Below are 16,300 nucleotides of genomic sequence, written 5' to 3'. Positions count from 1 at the left end.
TTAAACTGGGAAGTGATTCAAAAGCAAATGCCTCCAGATATAACACGAACATTCACAACCAAATTTGACCCATTAACAACCCTTTTTTTTTTGAGAAAGTCACAAATATGTGAAAAGAAAAATGCTCTCCTGATGATATATATCCACCCCTCAATCAGATATGATGCATAAGTTACCAGGCCAAGTTTCAGACAGACACAGAAGGCAACAAAAACAACTTCTTTGGTTAATGTAATTCAGTGAACCATTGCATTACCACAGGCTGTGAGTCCATGGCAATACATACAGTACATCTTCATCTCACCAATGAAGCTAATTTGATGTTGATGATGTTGAGGAGGATTACACACAAATATGGTGTCATACCAAAAGGAAACAAACACGAAAGTTGTAGGCTGTAGTCCTGAAGTCTACAACCAAACTTTAAGTAGTTTCCTATTTTACAAGTTAATTTTGTCCAGATGTTAAATCTGTTTTAGAGAACCCAACAAAGGGCCTATTGAAAAATAAATTTGGTCCATGCCCTTTCATCAAGGTTACTTCAACATGTTGACTGTACATAACTTTGTATTTACTGATGTAAATGTAAAGTTTATATGCAACCTTCTGTGCATCGATTAATTAATAATTGGTAATGCCCTCTCTCTCTTTGAATTCTGTTCAATTTTTTTACTGACTGCTTCAGTGACTGTGCAACAAATTGCCCTTTAAAGATTAATACTAGACATGTTCTTTTAAAGATTATAATAAAGAAATTCTATTTTAATTTCTGGGACGTTGAACCTTAATTTTTTTCTCTACTTTTTCCTTTTTATGTACTGGATCTTGTGTGCTTATTTTTATGTGGCATTAGAAGGTGAAGGTGAATCATCCATCCATCTTCTACCACTTTATGGTCAATTTAGAGTGTCCAATTTGCCTAATCTCCAAAAGGTGATCACTATGTTTTCATATTCAAAAATGTACAAACATTGCTTTGGCTTCACATCCACAAAGGGATGGACAAAGATCATAATGATGAGAGGTTTTCTGTATCAAAAAGTATTAGACAAAAAACCTTAGGTGACCTTTTTGACCATGGAACCCCTACTGGCTCTGAATCGCACAAAATAAAATACTGATTAAAGCCTGTCTGTGCTTTCTCACACGACTGAGTCACCCACAGTGACTTGGCCCTGAGCTGCAGAGGTGTCAGGGCCAGGGCAAATTTTCAATTTAGTAAGACACAGATTGCTATAGTGATTAGCTTGTCCATTTCTACATCCATTATTTATCCTTCCATCTCCCCATCCATCGTTCCTGGCTGTAGGCCATTTTTCCCCCAGTGGGACACTTCCATGCATAATGCAGCAGGAGCCCTATCATAGTCCTGTAATTGACATCCCAGCCCAGCTCAGCTCATAGCTGAGACACCAGTAAAACAGCCCCACGAGATATAGGAATGAGGAAAAAAGATGAAGAGTGCTGAGTGAGTGTGTAGGGTATGTGTAAATGTGAGTGGCAGCAAGAAACTAATTAAAGGTGATAAAAAAAAACAAAAAACAATCAAAGACAGATGGGCTAAAATGTGACAAAAGAAATAAAAATAGGGAATTGAGGATGTGGGTGTGTGAAAAGGAGTAAGAAACATTATGGAAAGAGAGAAAATGACAAAACAGAATAGGAAGAGAGCACATACTCTTGTTTGTCATCAAGTTTTGCTGTTTCTCCAAGTGCAGTGTTAACTCTCTGGTGTGATATTTGGGGATCTGCTGCTGAACCACTCTGACACAAGATCGATTTGATGGGGAAATTTTTACACATTTTGCACATAACCACATGCCCGTGCAGAAACATGTGGGCAAAGCCCTTTAAGACACAATGACAGACAGGTAAGGAGATAGACAAAAGGCAAATGGAAAACAACAAGCACTCAAAATTTGGGTTGGCGCAGACTGGCCTTTCTTAATGTCAGTTTACGGGAAGAAGCTTTGTCTCATTTTCCCTCCCTCTCGGATAGAGTCTGTGGGCTATTTTAGACACAGGGGTCTATTTGACCAAACTCCTACCACCCTTCGTTCTTTTTTAACAAGTCTGACTTCAAATGTCTGGCATTCCAGGCTGGCTGCAGATCAGCTCTCTGCTCCCAGACAGGGCCCCACAGGGCCAGGACAAATGCCACTCCATGTAGGGCCTGATCACATGAACAAGGGCCAAGCTGGGGCCCCCAGAGAGCCACCCCACCCACATACACGACATTGCATCAGAGCCTGAAAATAAATAGCAGAAAAGATATCAGAGGTCATCAGGAACTGGGAGTCAACTCTGCCACTCGGTTGAGGCTTTGTTGTGCCAACGCATGAAAACTAAGCGGTGTGTTTCAACGTTAGTTTCAAACTGCTGTCAAGTACTTCGAGTAAAAAAACATTCCTATTATTCTCACTGGTATATACATCACACTGGTGGTATCAAAGCAGGTCAGAACCTGATGAAATTACAATGTTTCCGCGTGCACAGAGATTTAATGAAAAAGATAACAACTATATAAGCTGAAGGTATAATGTAAAACCCACATTAACCAACTGAAAGTCACAGGCACAGACATGGACACACACCCACATACTTTCAGCAAATCCACTTTGAATCCATATCAGCTGGGAAGTGATAACAGATGTCTGATCCATCCTCCTAAAAATGATCCACAACAATCCACAGTGCAGTTTGCTCCTTGTTTAGTAAAGAGTCCAAAAACTGATGTCACTCCAGAGGAATGTTCTTGTGAGTGTATATGTGTGTCTGTGTGTATGTGTGTGTGTGCTTGCATCTACGTCCAAGATGGTGGAGGAGGGAAAAAAACTAAACAGCATGGACCCCTATTTGTCTAGAATTTAATGTAAGCTCTCTTTATGTGGATAAATGTTGGTATACTGCTGTTATACTGGAGACCACAACAACAGCTGTGTTTTGTTTACTTCCTGTGGCAACTGTCTTTACCACTCTACAGGTATGGACAATGATGAGTTCAGGGTGGTAGAACTCACTTTAAATATCAGATGTCGGATAAACCCAGTCTATAAAACAAGATTGCGGTAGTCGACGGGTGTGTGAGAAGCTAACAAATATTCGCTAAATAAGCGTTGTAAAGGATTATCATAGCTATTAACATGCACATCCCATTGGAGGCTCTCTTTTACAAGGCTATAATATCATAAATTTTCTTGCCTGCTATAATAAATCGTCATTTTTTCCTCTCTCTTACGTAACATTGGAAAATGAGATGATGTGGAGAAATTGAGATCACTCAGTACTTTAAGGCTGTATAAGAAGTGTTTGACAGAATGGAAAGATGGATGAAGGCTAAATCGAAGTGAAATTAGCCGACAAGAGCAGAGCTGTCTCTTCATCTACAAAAGTTTCAGACAAGACCCTGCAGCTCAAACACAGTGTGGGTTAAAGGTGTTTGCAACCACCAACTTACATAATAATACAACAGCACAAAAAACCCACCAATTATCACTTTGACAAATACAAAGGTAACAAGGTAAAATAAGAAAAAACAGGTGTTAACGTACAAGGAAAAGTATTTGTCTGTAAGTATCAATTTTTAAAAATAGGTCACAATATAACTGTAAAGTTTTTATTTTTATGTTTAAGCTAAATTATTTTTTAAATCAGAATTGCCATGCTATAATAAATATTTGGATTATCACAGAATCGTATTGTGAGTTAAAATATTTCACAAGGTAAATTATACAAACCTTGGCTTGATGGTGCTGAGGGGATCAGTGAAGTAAAATGATGTATCCTTTCAACACTCATTAACACTTAATAATGAATCACATTTCAGCCAAATACAATACAAGTCATTTTGAAGGAAATTTGTGGCCTGGCCAATCAGCAGACCACCTGACAGACCTGACAATACAAGAGCCACAGAGCCATGTCACTAGCATGGCCAAAAACAGCCTTTTATGGCAGCAACTATGAGACCAGCTTGGAGCACAGCTCATTCCGCATTGATAAAAGCAAACACAGACATCGGAAGCATTCCCAAAAGCATTTCACAGCACTTTGTTTCAAATGTCTCATTTTGGCCAGTTCAGCACAGGCGTTCTATAGAGATTAAATCGTCTGACTTTGCACAGAGAAATGAAATTACCCCCTAGCCCCTAGGCTGCAAAACCACACACATAGACATCCTAGAAGCACACCAACAGCAGCAGCGTCCCCTACAGCATACAATGGACCTATCCATCTTTCCACTGAATGGGACCTATGGACTCATCCATTAGTTAGGAGAGTGGGTGTGCACTGACAGGCCTGCTTTGCTGCAGCACCTAATCCAGAGTTATGGCACAGTGTGTCTGTGTTACTGTTAAATGTAGTTCTATATGCCAACTGTTGCTAGCAGGTTCACATCTTAGGGCAGTTCCAAGCGACACACCATCACTCACCAAACACCCACTATAATTGCTGCACATTTGGCACCTGGGGACAAGACAGCATATATGACGGTGACTATAAATTTGAGCAATGCTGCAAACACACCCGAGAAATGGTTGATTGATAGACATTTCAAAAACTGTATTGCATATGTTGCTACCCAGTCATTATTGGAGGTGTGTGTTTACACTAAAAATGTACAATATTTTCCTGTAAAGCAGTGGAAGAGTTAAAAGATGGCTCCTGCATGTGTGAAAAGGTACTATAGCAGAACAGGTAAGTCAATACTGCAGATACAGAGGGGAAGCTGAGAGGCCCAAGATAACTGGAAAGGAATGTCCCTGCAATAACAAAACACTTGCTTAACTTGACCCTGCTATCTTCATTAAGGGAACAGAGAAAGGTCTGACCAAAGAGAGACAAGGAAGTAAGAGAAGATGAATAGCAGTAGCCAGTGCTTGTGAGGTTTCCCGTGGGTGTCCCATGTCTGTTTGACAGGAAGTGAATAGAGGAAAAGGGGAAACTGAAGAGAAAAATAAATAAAGTTCCCCTAAAAATCTTGCAATCACTTTCAAAGTGCCCACAGGACACTCCCTCTCCTTCTGTCCAGGTGCAGGCACGCAGAGCCGTCTTTTCAGCTTCTGTCTCTTTTGTGCGGCAATGCAGAAGAGAGGGAGATCCACTCAAGGCGGGAAGAAAGAAGCACCTCATCCTTGACAATTTGATTAACAGCTGTCTCCTGTGCCAAAAAAAAACGACCCCCCACGCCCCAACCTCCCCACCCTCCCCACCCTCAATACTCCTAACTACCTCCTGAAAGAGCAGAGTCTGTGTCGCACACTTCTAGGGTTACTTCACAGATCAAACTGGAGAGGAGAGCAGAAAGGCAAGAAATCCACTGAGACATCAGACGGAAGTGGGGAGGACAAGCAGTGGGAGGACCGGGAAAGAAATGGAGTAAGGAAGAACAGAGAGAAAGGGAGCGGCACAGGTCAACAAGGAGGCAGGAGGTGCAATTCAGTAAGGGTGCAAAGTGATGGGGAATCATAGGCAATGAGGCGAAAGACTTTGACTGATGCTGGAAACTAGAGCAGGTTAAGATTAACATCTTTTTATTGGCATTTTGTGGACTGCTGTTATATTTCATTTACTGTACAGCATTTTAGAGAGTAACAAACAGTGATGCACCCCAAGTTAATGACCTTTCCTTTTAAATGCTGTTGGTTTTGAATGATTCAAATTTTATTTATTTTAAGTTCATAACTGAAAATCTGTGTGTATTTATGTTTATAACACATTGGGTAAGAATTGATAAGGTGCCATGCAATTCACATGCTTTATTAATGGAAAAAACAAGCTGAACAGAGCAGCAGTGTGAATTTCTTGTTTGCGCTTGCATTTTTTAAATGTTTGAAATAGATATTGTTCTTGCAGTTGTGTCGCCATGTGGGAATAATGTAATGAAATAACATTTTTTCTGGCACTGAAATAAAGCGAATCCAGTGTCTCTGCAGGAGAGGGTAAATCAATCTAAAAACCTGTGCTACACTTTGGGAAATGGTCAGCAGTAATGGTGAGAGTATGCAATTTCTTGTTAATGGTTTAAAACATGCAAACCTACTGGTCTGGCCCTATAAAAGATGAAAAAGAACTGCTAGTGCACTGGAGGGTTCCAGTTCAGCAGGGGATTATCCTGAAGGGTACTAAGTGGGAACAACAGTTCACTACTTCCTACCAACAGGGACCAATGACCAATGCAACATCCTGCAAGCTCATAAACAAACAATGCAGTCAACTGAAGTCAGCCTGAAAATCCTCCAGTGCCACTTAGAGAGGTCAAGAGGTACATACCAGTCATATTTTTTACCTTGTGCCTGTGACAGTTATATGGCTACCTAGTTTGGTTGTACCGCAAGTGGAATTGCAAGTTTAACTACATGATTAATTTTCTGTCCACTTCTTGCAGGCTGCCACCTTGCATGGGATGTTAGTTGTGTTAGAGGAATAAAACACAATGGGAAATGTAAAACTGTGGACACTCATAGATATCCTTTGGGAGACTATGAAAAACTATGTTGCCAAAACTATGCTGTAAAGATGTTTATGGGTTGGCAAGTTGTGCAGTGTGCTTAAGTTATTCTGCTTGAATAAAAGTGCGATAATCAAGGAAGCTGGTAATAAAGGTGCAGTGAGACATGCTGAGAGATATTTTTACGTGTTTCTGGGTTTATCTGAGCCCGCCATCAAGTGGTGTAGAGAGGCCCTCCCTTCCCGTCACCAAAACAGCAACATCAAGGGACGGAACATACAGTAAATGTGACTTGATTAAAGCTCTGACGATTTAACCAAATAACATGGTAGCGAAAAACAAAACCTCACCTGAGAAGAAGATAACAGGCAGTGACAAATGATGTGTGTGGCATTCCTATGATGTAATCCCATGGCACACATCCTTAACCCCATTATTTGAACAATACGTGCATTCATACAAAAACAAGCACAGGAATCTGCCTGTCTACAGTGGAGCAAAACAAAACCCACATCACCCGCACTACTCGGAGGCCTGTTTCAACACTTGTGTCATTTCTCAACAAATGCAGGGAAACTTCCACTCTCTCGCTCTTTGGGCCTTCAGTCAGACATGTCTTCATATTTGGCCATGCATCTCTGATTAGGCCTATCAAGTTCAGCCAACACTTCAGGACTCATTGACCTCAGCTTCAAAAAGCGCAAGGAAATGCCGTGCCCTTCCTGTCACTCCCAGTCGGAACCAAATAACGTGGTTGTGATGCAGTTAAGAGATTGCACATCCAAATAGAAACAGAAAAAAAGTGTATGAGCTAAGGCAGAGAAAAAAAGACACATTACTAATAGCTACTACTCAGTAAACAGCGAGTGGTCCGACCATGACAACTGGGAGCAGATTCGTTAGTATTTACAGCTTCAGTTTACAACTTTCCCATGTCCTTCAATCTCTCAGGACAAAGAGGTTTTTAAAAAAAGGACTGGAAACAGGAGTAACTTTTAGGGATTCCCCTACTGTATTCAATGCTTTCAACTCTTTTCTCCTCTTGTTTCCTCTCATTCAACACATGCCGTCATCCATACTTCTCTATCAATGTTTAACCATATTGTATTTTTGTTCCTCTCCCTTATCAGTCTTGAAAGTTTTACTAATAGCACTGGAAGAGGTTCACACAGCAGAGCTTCTAAACCCCCCACCCCCACCCTCCGTGTCCGGTTTGTCATGGAAACTGACGGAAAGACAACAAGAAAATGTGGACAAGACAAAAAGAAAATCTATTGCTCGGCAAAAAATATGCCTGATGCGGGATATCTGCATCCATTAATAACTTCAACTCTTAGAGCCAAAGTGGAGTATAAGGATTATGCAGGGAATATAACAGACTGATGGTCTAACTTTTACACAAAATAAACTAAATTTGGTTATGTAAAATCCTCCAGACTGCTGCCTGGCTTAATGCCCTGGAAGCAACATTTGTGTGAGCCTAGTCCTCTTTGTGTTTGTGTGTGCACGTGGCAGAAAGCCTTGTGGGTGCACAGTGTACGTGGCACAGCCCTTGAATGCAGACCTGCCCTTACTTGACTTCTTAATCTTCGTTTTCCTGCCCTCCCTCTCCGTATCACAGTGTAAAAACTTCACGGCGCTGTGATTCCACCCTTACTTTGCCTTCGCCCTCCCTTCTCTGCATCGCACTACAACAGTTTCATGCCCCTTGCTACTGCTCCTTGGCCTAAAGCCCCTCCTCTCCTGCTGTTTCCACTAGGGCACTGCACAAAAACTTTGCTTGGCTTCATCCCAATGACTGGGGCCCACATACCTCCCAATCCCAAGATTAAATAGCGCCAGTCTCTGAAGTCCTTCCAGAGGCTAATGGCTTTTGTTGCTGGAAATAATCCACACATCCTCTCCCACATCCTGGGGGTCTGCTGGCCTATCATGAATCCTGCCTTTGCCCTCTTCATCCCTTTCCCATCTCTATCTCAATCTAGGCTTCTATTTTCGTAGACCTCCCTGTCTTCCTATGGTACCACCCTGTGGTTACATGCAGTGGCAGCATGCAAGACTGAACCACCTGCATTGAGGGTGGGATGCAAACAGTCGAACCATGGAGAGTTTTATAGGGAGTGAGTGCAGGTGCTGTCTGAAGCTTAATGAAGGCCCTAAATCCTTTCTCAGTCATTTGCAACTAACTAGAGTTTAAGCAGTCAGGGCAAAGGGGAGAAGTGCCTGGGAGCTATTCACATACAGCAAAGAAAATATCTGTTGAGCAACTACCACAAAAGAACAGTGTCTGTGTAAGCATTTAATGTCTGCTCTAAATAAACACATCAGAGAGACATACTTTCTCAAGATTGGAGGGGGGTTGTTTGTAAATCACAGAGCACTCTGTATTTTGGGTGAAGTAGTTAAAACAAATATGCAAAGTTGAGAACTAGATCCAGACTGTAACCATCTCGTCAACCTCTATACTTCAAAATATCTCTGATTGAGAACAGTCTTGGAAATAACGTCAGCATTTCAGACTACATTTCAATTCAGGCATGAGCTCATATCCTGTAGAAGGGACAACCAAGAGTGAGGAAGAAGACAGACTGAGAGACAGACAGACTTCACAACTCACTGAAACTGTGCCCAGTGACCACCATGCTTTATTCTACATTTATGGTCTTTATGTTTATTTAATTTTGACACTAATCACATAACTTCTAGCTGGTTTTCTATCACAAATATACAACCTAAGCAGCAGCTGAAAAAAACACTACACACAGCAAAACACTATAAAACTTGACTTTGCTAGATGCCAAGCTGAAGAGAAGTTGACCAAACAACAAGGTTGGGAGGAGAGGGGAGTCAAAAATTAAAAACCAAGATGTAGTGGAAAGCGAAGAAGTGGCAGAAGCTGATTTTTTTACCATTAAAGTAAAATACGGAAAGAGTGCGGAGGTGGGGGAAAAGCCCAGGAGAAGGAAACTGAGGGTGAAGTGGGAACAAACAAATACAAAGAGGAGAATTATCTATGGTGCATATTACAGTAAATCTGTCATCCTGTGGCTTAGTAGCCACCAACAAGCCCACAGACCTCCACTGAAACTACACACACACACACACACACACACACACACACACACACACACACACACACACACACACACACACACACACACAGGTCTAGTGTGGAGCAGAGAGCCTGTTGACCACCTGAAACCTCTGAAAAAAAAAGGAAAACACAGAAGACTATGTACTTAATGACTGAGTAAATTGTGCTGTGCCCAGTGAGTGGGTTAACCACCCTATTCATTAAGAGGGTCAGGGTCTGAGGTTAAGATTTGAAATTAAAGCAAAAAAAAAAAAATGAATGGAGAAGGAAGAACCATGATGTTTTGGAAGAGGGGACGGAGAAATTGAAACATGGAGTAAACTAGGCTGTCTTGTGTTCAGAGATGTTCAGAGATGTTGTGGGTATAAATAAGAGGAGACGATGAGGGAAAAGGAAAAGTGTTGTGAACTGTTTAGGATGGAATGGAGTAAGGGAAACAGTGAGAGATGAAGAAAGTAAGAGGTGCTGAGATTGGGAAGACTGAAGGAAGAGAAAGAGGTCAGAAAACACATTTAAAAGTGGAAGGTTAATAATGGGACAATTACAGAAGACAGGAACAGCATATGGAAAAGTGCTTCAGAGGAGGCCTGGTAAAGAGAGTAAAGATTCCTTGGTCTGCCAACTTTAATATATTTACATTTTGTGCAGATTGACCCTAGTATTGCTTAACTTTTTAATGTTACCTTTCTTGTTGAGAAAAATACATAGACAGTACCACATCCTAAAGAGAACCAAAAGAAATGTCCCACAGGGAAGTGTTGAAAGCTGTTTTGTTTGGGAAAGAGGAGGGATGACAAGTGATTGAATAAAGCTTAGAGGGAGTTATAGCTGAACTCTTTAATTCAGTAATGAATTTCAATGTGAAGGATCTCTACAAAAAAGATTGAGACAGAGTGTGTGTGTTTTGAAATCTGAAATATGTCATTAATCATTCGAGCCAGAAGTATTTTATTACTTGAAAAATCAAGCCATAAGCAGCAGGACAAAGTTGAGAAAATAACAACGTGCTGAGTTTAGCTTCAGACTTCAGTGTGGCAAATCTTTGATATTCTGTTTCCTGACAAGCTGTAAATAACAATATGCAGACGCCTCCCTGCAGAACACAGGGATGGGCATGCATATTCAATTATTAGCTTGACTATAAAGAAATTGATCAGTTACGGTGAGTATTCGTAATATATTAAAAAGTTACAAAACAAATGTTTGAACAATAATAGCATTTATAAAAACAAATCTTTCTACGCCAATCACTACCTAACTCTTAGTGCACAGTGGCAGCAAATATTTAGTTAGTAGTGTTTGTAGAACTGATGACATTTCTTGAATGCATTTGCATCTCAATGGCTGCTCTCATTAGCGCAACATGCTGTGAACCCTGCATTACTTTCACTAGCTCTCATGTGCTCAAGTTTAGAATATTCCAATATTCGCATAGCACTGTTGCTTAGAAATGCCCATCCCTAGTCAATAGTACACATCAACAAAGAGACGCACAAGGCACCTATTTCCACATCCCAAATTGCAAAGGATAAGTGGGAAACCACACCAATTTACGAGCCAATAGTTAGTAAACATATATACTGGAGACGGATATTTACATCACAAGATGGTGGAGACCAAAACAGAGCTAAAGAAAGAGTGGATGTTAGACTGCAAGAGTTTATCATGTGCTCGTAAAGTTCTTAAGATGCTGTGTATGTTATGGATTTACTGAAACAGTGAGCTACCAATCACCTTGGTTAAAGTGGACATACAAAAAACACCTCTTCCTGAAGCACTGCATAATACATTTAATTAAGGCATTTTGGACATGGAATGATCACCTTAACCTTCATTTCACTTTTCTTCATCCCTTTAACTGTATCTTACTCCCTTCATAAAATTGTTACTAGAAAATTGTCTTTACCTGGCCATGCCCAAACTGGAGAACCCTGCAGGAACAATGAGAACATCAAGGCGGGAAAAGGGGTGGACCCCAAGAACGGCATGGGCTGCAGCCAAACATCGTGGCAACAGCTTGAAGACTCTCATCTGCAACGGGAAAGCAACAAGTTTCTCGAAACAGACCTCAGAAAACTACAAGTTCCACTTAAAGCAGCAATTGTTGTCACTTGAATGTTTTACAATAGTTATGGCTCACCTATGATGAGCTGAGAACTGAGTAAATGGACACAAGTCTGTCACTTGATATCATAAGTGTTATGTCATTTAAATCCCCAATATAAAGAATGTTTTAAGTGGATCTTATGAGAATACAGTGACATACATTCATCAGTCTGCCAAGAGATGGTGGTTGAAAACATATGGTATGGTGACACAAACATGTGCTGATTCTATTTCACTCTTTTAATCAAATAAAATATAATTAGCTCAGCATCTTTTTGATAAACTCCACCTGGGCCTGTTGCAGCAAGCCAATGGGGCCAAACACACGGTATGGAATCACCCGCTGGGACCTAGACGACTGCTCAGTAAATCGGCAAGGGTAGTCACCATGGGAACAAGAGACTCTGCTGTCATCAACCATGCCTGAATAATCAGTTTCAGAAAACTCCTCATCCTCAAGGGAAGCGTAAACCAATGTAGAATCTGAGCAGGTGGTCTGGTCTCCACTGCAGCAGATTATAATGGGGGAGAAAAGTTAAATCCAAGGTTAATTACAATGATTTAATGAATTTTCATACTGAGAGAAAACAGTTCTTCAGTTGGTGAACCAAACATGGCACAGATAAGTCCTGTCTTTCTGTACTAAGCAGGAAAATATGTAATACATATACATAACAAATCACAAATCACAGTAATCCCAAAAATACAGATGTTTTGACATACAGCCTCATTGCTCTTAAAACCAATACCCAACACTAACTCAACACTAACTCTATCCTCAGCATCAGAACTGTTCCAAAGGTTTTTAGAGCAACATCCAACTTTCCTTCCCGCCAGTCAATGAAAATAAAGGCCTTCCTTGTAGTGGGAGATTCCTGGGGCATGTAGTAGGCTACGGCTGGGCTGCTGCTGGAGGAAAACCATGAGGGGAGGAGGATGATTACTGGAAACCCTTGGCAGCACTTCCAACTTTCTGGCCAGTGAAGACGAAGACCCCAGCCCAACCCTGCCCTGCCCACGGTGAGCCAGCTCTCACTAATGTTAGTCTGTGCTCTATGTCCTGTACTTCTGTAAAATTTTACTCACTTCAGCTTCTTTTTGCTCATTGCTCTTGGGAACTGTACCCAGCTCGCTATGGTGCAAGTGTTTAATGTATTTGCCATAAAACACTGAGTGAGTGCTGCATCCTATCCATCCCCTTGAACTTTGACTGTTCAATTTCATGAATGGAAAAAGGAAAGTTTCACCATAGAATGCTGAAAGTCTAGACTTACATTATTAACAGAGTGAGGCGAAATAACACAGAAGATAAAAAATATGATACCTGCCAGTCTGGAGTGGAGAGCCCTTTATTACTTTGCTGGATAAGCCTCCAGTTTCAGACACAAGCTCAGCCTCAGTCTGCTCCCCAGACCCAGGTTTGGCAGTCATGCCACAATATGTCCTGTCCTTCACCCCTGGTTCCAATGCTGAGGGAATTTCTGCTGTGACTTGGCACCAGTGGCCCACTGCCAAGGTGAAGGTGGAAGCAGGCATGGGCATTGTGACAAAGTAATTCCACACTGAAAAACCTGCAGAGTAGAGAACGAAGAAAAATGTTAAAATGTCAGAGGTAGGAAGATGAAAAGACATTTATATGACAGCTTTTAGAGACAGAAATGAAAGAGAATTTTTGGAGTCAATTGCCAGTTTGTTCCATTTCATTATTCAGTCACATGTTCTTCCTCAAAGTTAAACTTTAAACGTAAGCAACATTGTAAGAACTTTCATTTTGTGAAGGTAGACGAAGCTGCACACAGTACAGAATAAAAGCCTCATGGGGCAAATTTGTGATGTTGGCCTATAATAATAAAACCTGACTTTAAATCGACTGGTTGCCACAAAGTGTATGTTAAAAAAACAGCTTACGTGTGTCTCCATCCTCAGTGGGTACAGCTTGCTCCTCTCCACTCATCAAAGCCAAACACTCACTGGGGGCCCGTACTGATGCCTGCCATGTTGACATGGCAACAGGCGGCTCCTGGCAGGGGAAGAGGGCTCGGTTGTTGATGGGCGACCCAGCAGTGTAAACACACACCCTGGAGAGGTAAACAATGGTAAACAATAAACAACCTTCATTTAAATGAGTAAAGGATTCACCAAATGCACACACAGAGAACAAAATAGCCTGAAAATCTGGTTTTCGTGAACTGATGAATGTGTATTTACATTCTGTTTTAACATTCCAGGATCAAAACATTTGCTTTTATCAGACCGATACAGTCTTTTACCTCTTTTAAACAACTGAGCTGTAAGACATTATGTGCTGATGCATTCACCACCTAGCTCTAATCAGCCATTTCAAACACATCATGCTTCATGGTCCCATAACAGAGGTGGAATTTAGTGGAGTTTAATGAGCATTTACGTCATATTTGGGCTTTACAGACTATCCGATTTTACTTACTGCTTCTTCCAATATCCGATCCAGGGAATTTGACCAGCATTAGACCAATAACAATACTGAGTATCGTCTTGGCTCATCCCTAACTAAAAAAGAAACCATTGTTCAACCATATTGTTTTAATGATTACCACCATGAGACATACCTGCCATCCTGGTCATTGATCCACCTCACAGAGCCACCTGTTGGCCTTGTTTCATAGCAGATCCGAACAGTGCGAGGGAACTCCTGAGGAGACGTGACCCCCGTCTTCCTTATCTGCAGACTCCATCTGTCTCTATGAAAATGCAGAGAGCTGCCATCCTTAGTACTAGGGGCATGGCTACACAGCAAAAAGAGCTGGTTCTTTTGCCTCCATTGGCTAGAAGGCAAGGATATGAGTTTCTCAATAAAGGCTGCTTGTGGGTTCACTGAACTGAACCCTAACCTCTCTGATGTGTGCCCTGATGGGAGACTAGACATGGCTGAGACAGAGGTGACATCCACCTCCTCGATCTTTGACACATCTAGGTCACAGCAGTCCAACACAAAGGTGAATTCACAGTCACTAGTGGTTTGCCACAAATGTGAGGAATGAAGACTTTTTGTTTCAGCTGCAGTCTTTGACCCATCCCCCAAGAGGGTCTGAAATTCATCTCTTTCTCCAACACCAATCATCTTCTCCGTGCTTGTCAGAGTGTTCTTGGGTCCTTTTGTTCCATCCTCTATTATATCCACATCATGAAATCCATACGCTGACTCCTGACTCATTTCAGCATCTTTAGCTTCATTACCAATTGCAGGTCCAATGCCACCCTTAGCATTAGTTTTACTCCCACTGCAAGGCTCCAGAAACAGAACAATACTACCACTGATGACCTTCCTTTCAAAATGAACACTCAGGTCCAGCACATAATGTCTTACAAGTATATGGTTAGTATTAGCCCGTAGTGGAAGGTCATCCGTGTCAGGATTTAGGTCTTCATTTGGTTCCATGTCACACAAATGGCATTAGAGTTAAGCAGAGAATGGGAAAACCTAAGAAGAGAGCAAAAAATACAGCTTAATGTATCTATGTTTATTATGTGTGAAAACTTTTGCAGTCAGACTCATTCCATTCAGCTTGCCTGGGGCATAAGGGAAGTTTGGCAAGACAGAGGTGCAATTACTATTTACAACACAAAAAAACCTTCAGAGGTTATTGAGTGCAGGAAAAGCCATAATGTACCGGATCAAGTTTGTTTAAAACATCCATCTCTGGCCTTAATGAATCCGTTTCTCTAATAATCTGAATTTTATTAGTATTAAAACATTAATTTCATGTTACTACATAACCATTTCCCACAAGCTTTGTAAAACATGATTACAGCTTCAACGCCAACTGCTGGAGTAAACTATGAAAATAAATGAATGAGGCTCTGCTTTAAGAAAGCAATCTATTTCATTAGGGCCATTGTCAGTGATTTTTAAACAAAAAAATGTTATTTCCATAAAATGCATTAAAACACAGCAACACTATCAATGCTATATTAACACAGACAATATTTGATTTATGTATAAATTGCATCATAGATTCAATTGTAAATTTCATTGTATATAATGAGCAGACTGAAATAAGCTTGGTATGATATGATCTCTTATTTACTTTTAATAATTGAACTAAGCATAGATGGTTGCTTAGGGCTTAGTGAAGAAAAGACAGATCAAAAAAATGATAAATGACTACAGGTTATTAATTGAGGAGACATAAACTCTGACAGGTCGGGACACATACAATGCAATGCCTTTACTTTACAATGCAGGCAAAACAGGTAAGAGCCTGCCTTTCATTCAAATTTATTATTAAAGGTTTTGCTACATAGTAAGAGAATAACTACTTTAGTACAGGTTTAGTGATGGTTAAACACGCTGACACACAGATATTTAACTCAGCAGGAAGACAGCAGTGTGTTTTTTAAGTTTTCAACTTTGCTGGCGTGAAGCTAACTTTGTAAGTGACATGTTAAGCTACAGACTCTCGGGCTAAATTTACACAAAAGTCCGTGCACAGCATAATAACATAAGCAGCAAGGTCACCACTAAACAGACAGCAGCGTCACTGTGGACAACGGCGAGTTTAACAGCGTTTGACAAAACAACTGCGGCGAGAAAAACACATGTACCACGAGTTTGGGATACTACCTTGTTGTGAATGAAACACAGACCTTGCGATCTCCGGGATGTGAAG

The 16,300-nt window shown here is 40.9% G+C and overlaps 1 protein-coding gene across 2 annotated transcripts in view; it reads right to left on the bottom strand.

The window, feature by feature from the left end:
• LOC122769410 (aminopeptidase O (putative)) overlaps positions 1–16,300 on the bottom strand; it is a 73,657-nt gene extending 57,357 nt beyond the window's left edge. For both annotated transcript variants that reach the window (XM_044025927.1, XM_044025928.1), the window contains exons 1-6: positions 16,255–16,300; positions 14,240–15,111; positions 13,560–13,729; positions 12,976–13,222; positions 11,941–12,157; positions 11,452–11,576 (exon numbers count right to left, since the gene is read on the bottom strand). In XM_044025927.1, the coding sequence (XP_043881862.1) occupies positions 11,452–11,576; positions 11,941–12,157; positions 12,976–13,222; positions 13,560–13,729; positions 14,240–15,069 (1,589 nt within the window). In that variant the 5' untranslated portion in view covers positions 15,070–15,111; positions 16,255–16,300. The remainder of the gene's footprint in view (positions 1–11,451; positions 11,577–11,940; positions 12,158–12,975; positions 13,223–13,559; positions 13,730–14,239; positions 15,112–16,254) is intronic.

This window comes from Solea senegalensis, linkage group LG5 (assembly GCF_019176455.1).
Source record: "Solea senegalensis isolate Sse05_10M linkage group LG5, IFAPA_SoseM_1, whole genome shotgun sequence".
Lineage (NCBI taxonomy): Eukaryota > Metazoa > Chordata > Actinopteri > Pleuronectiformes > Soleidae > Solea > Solea senegalensis.
The sequence above is the reverse complement of the archived record's forward strand: the minus strand, read 5'-3'. Positions and strand labels throughout refer to the sequence as shown.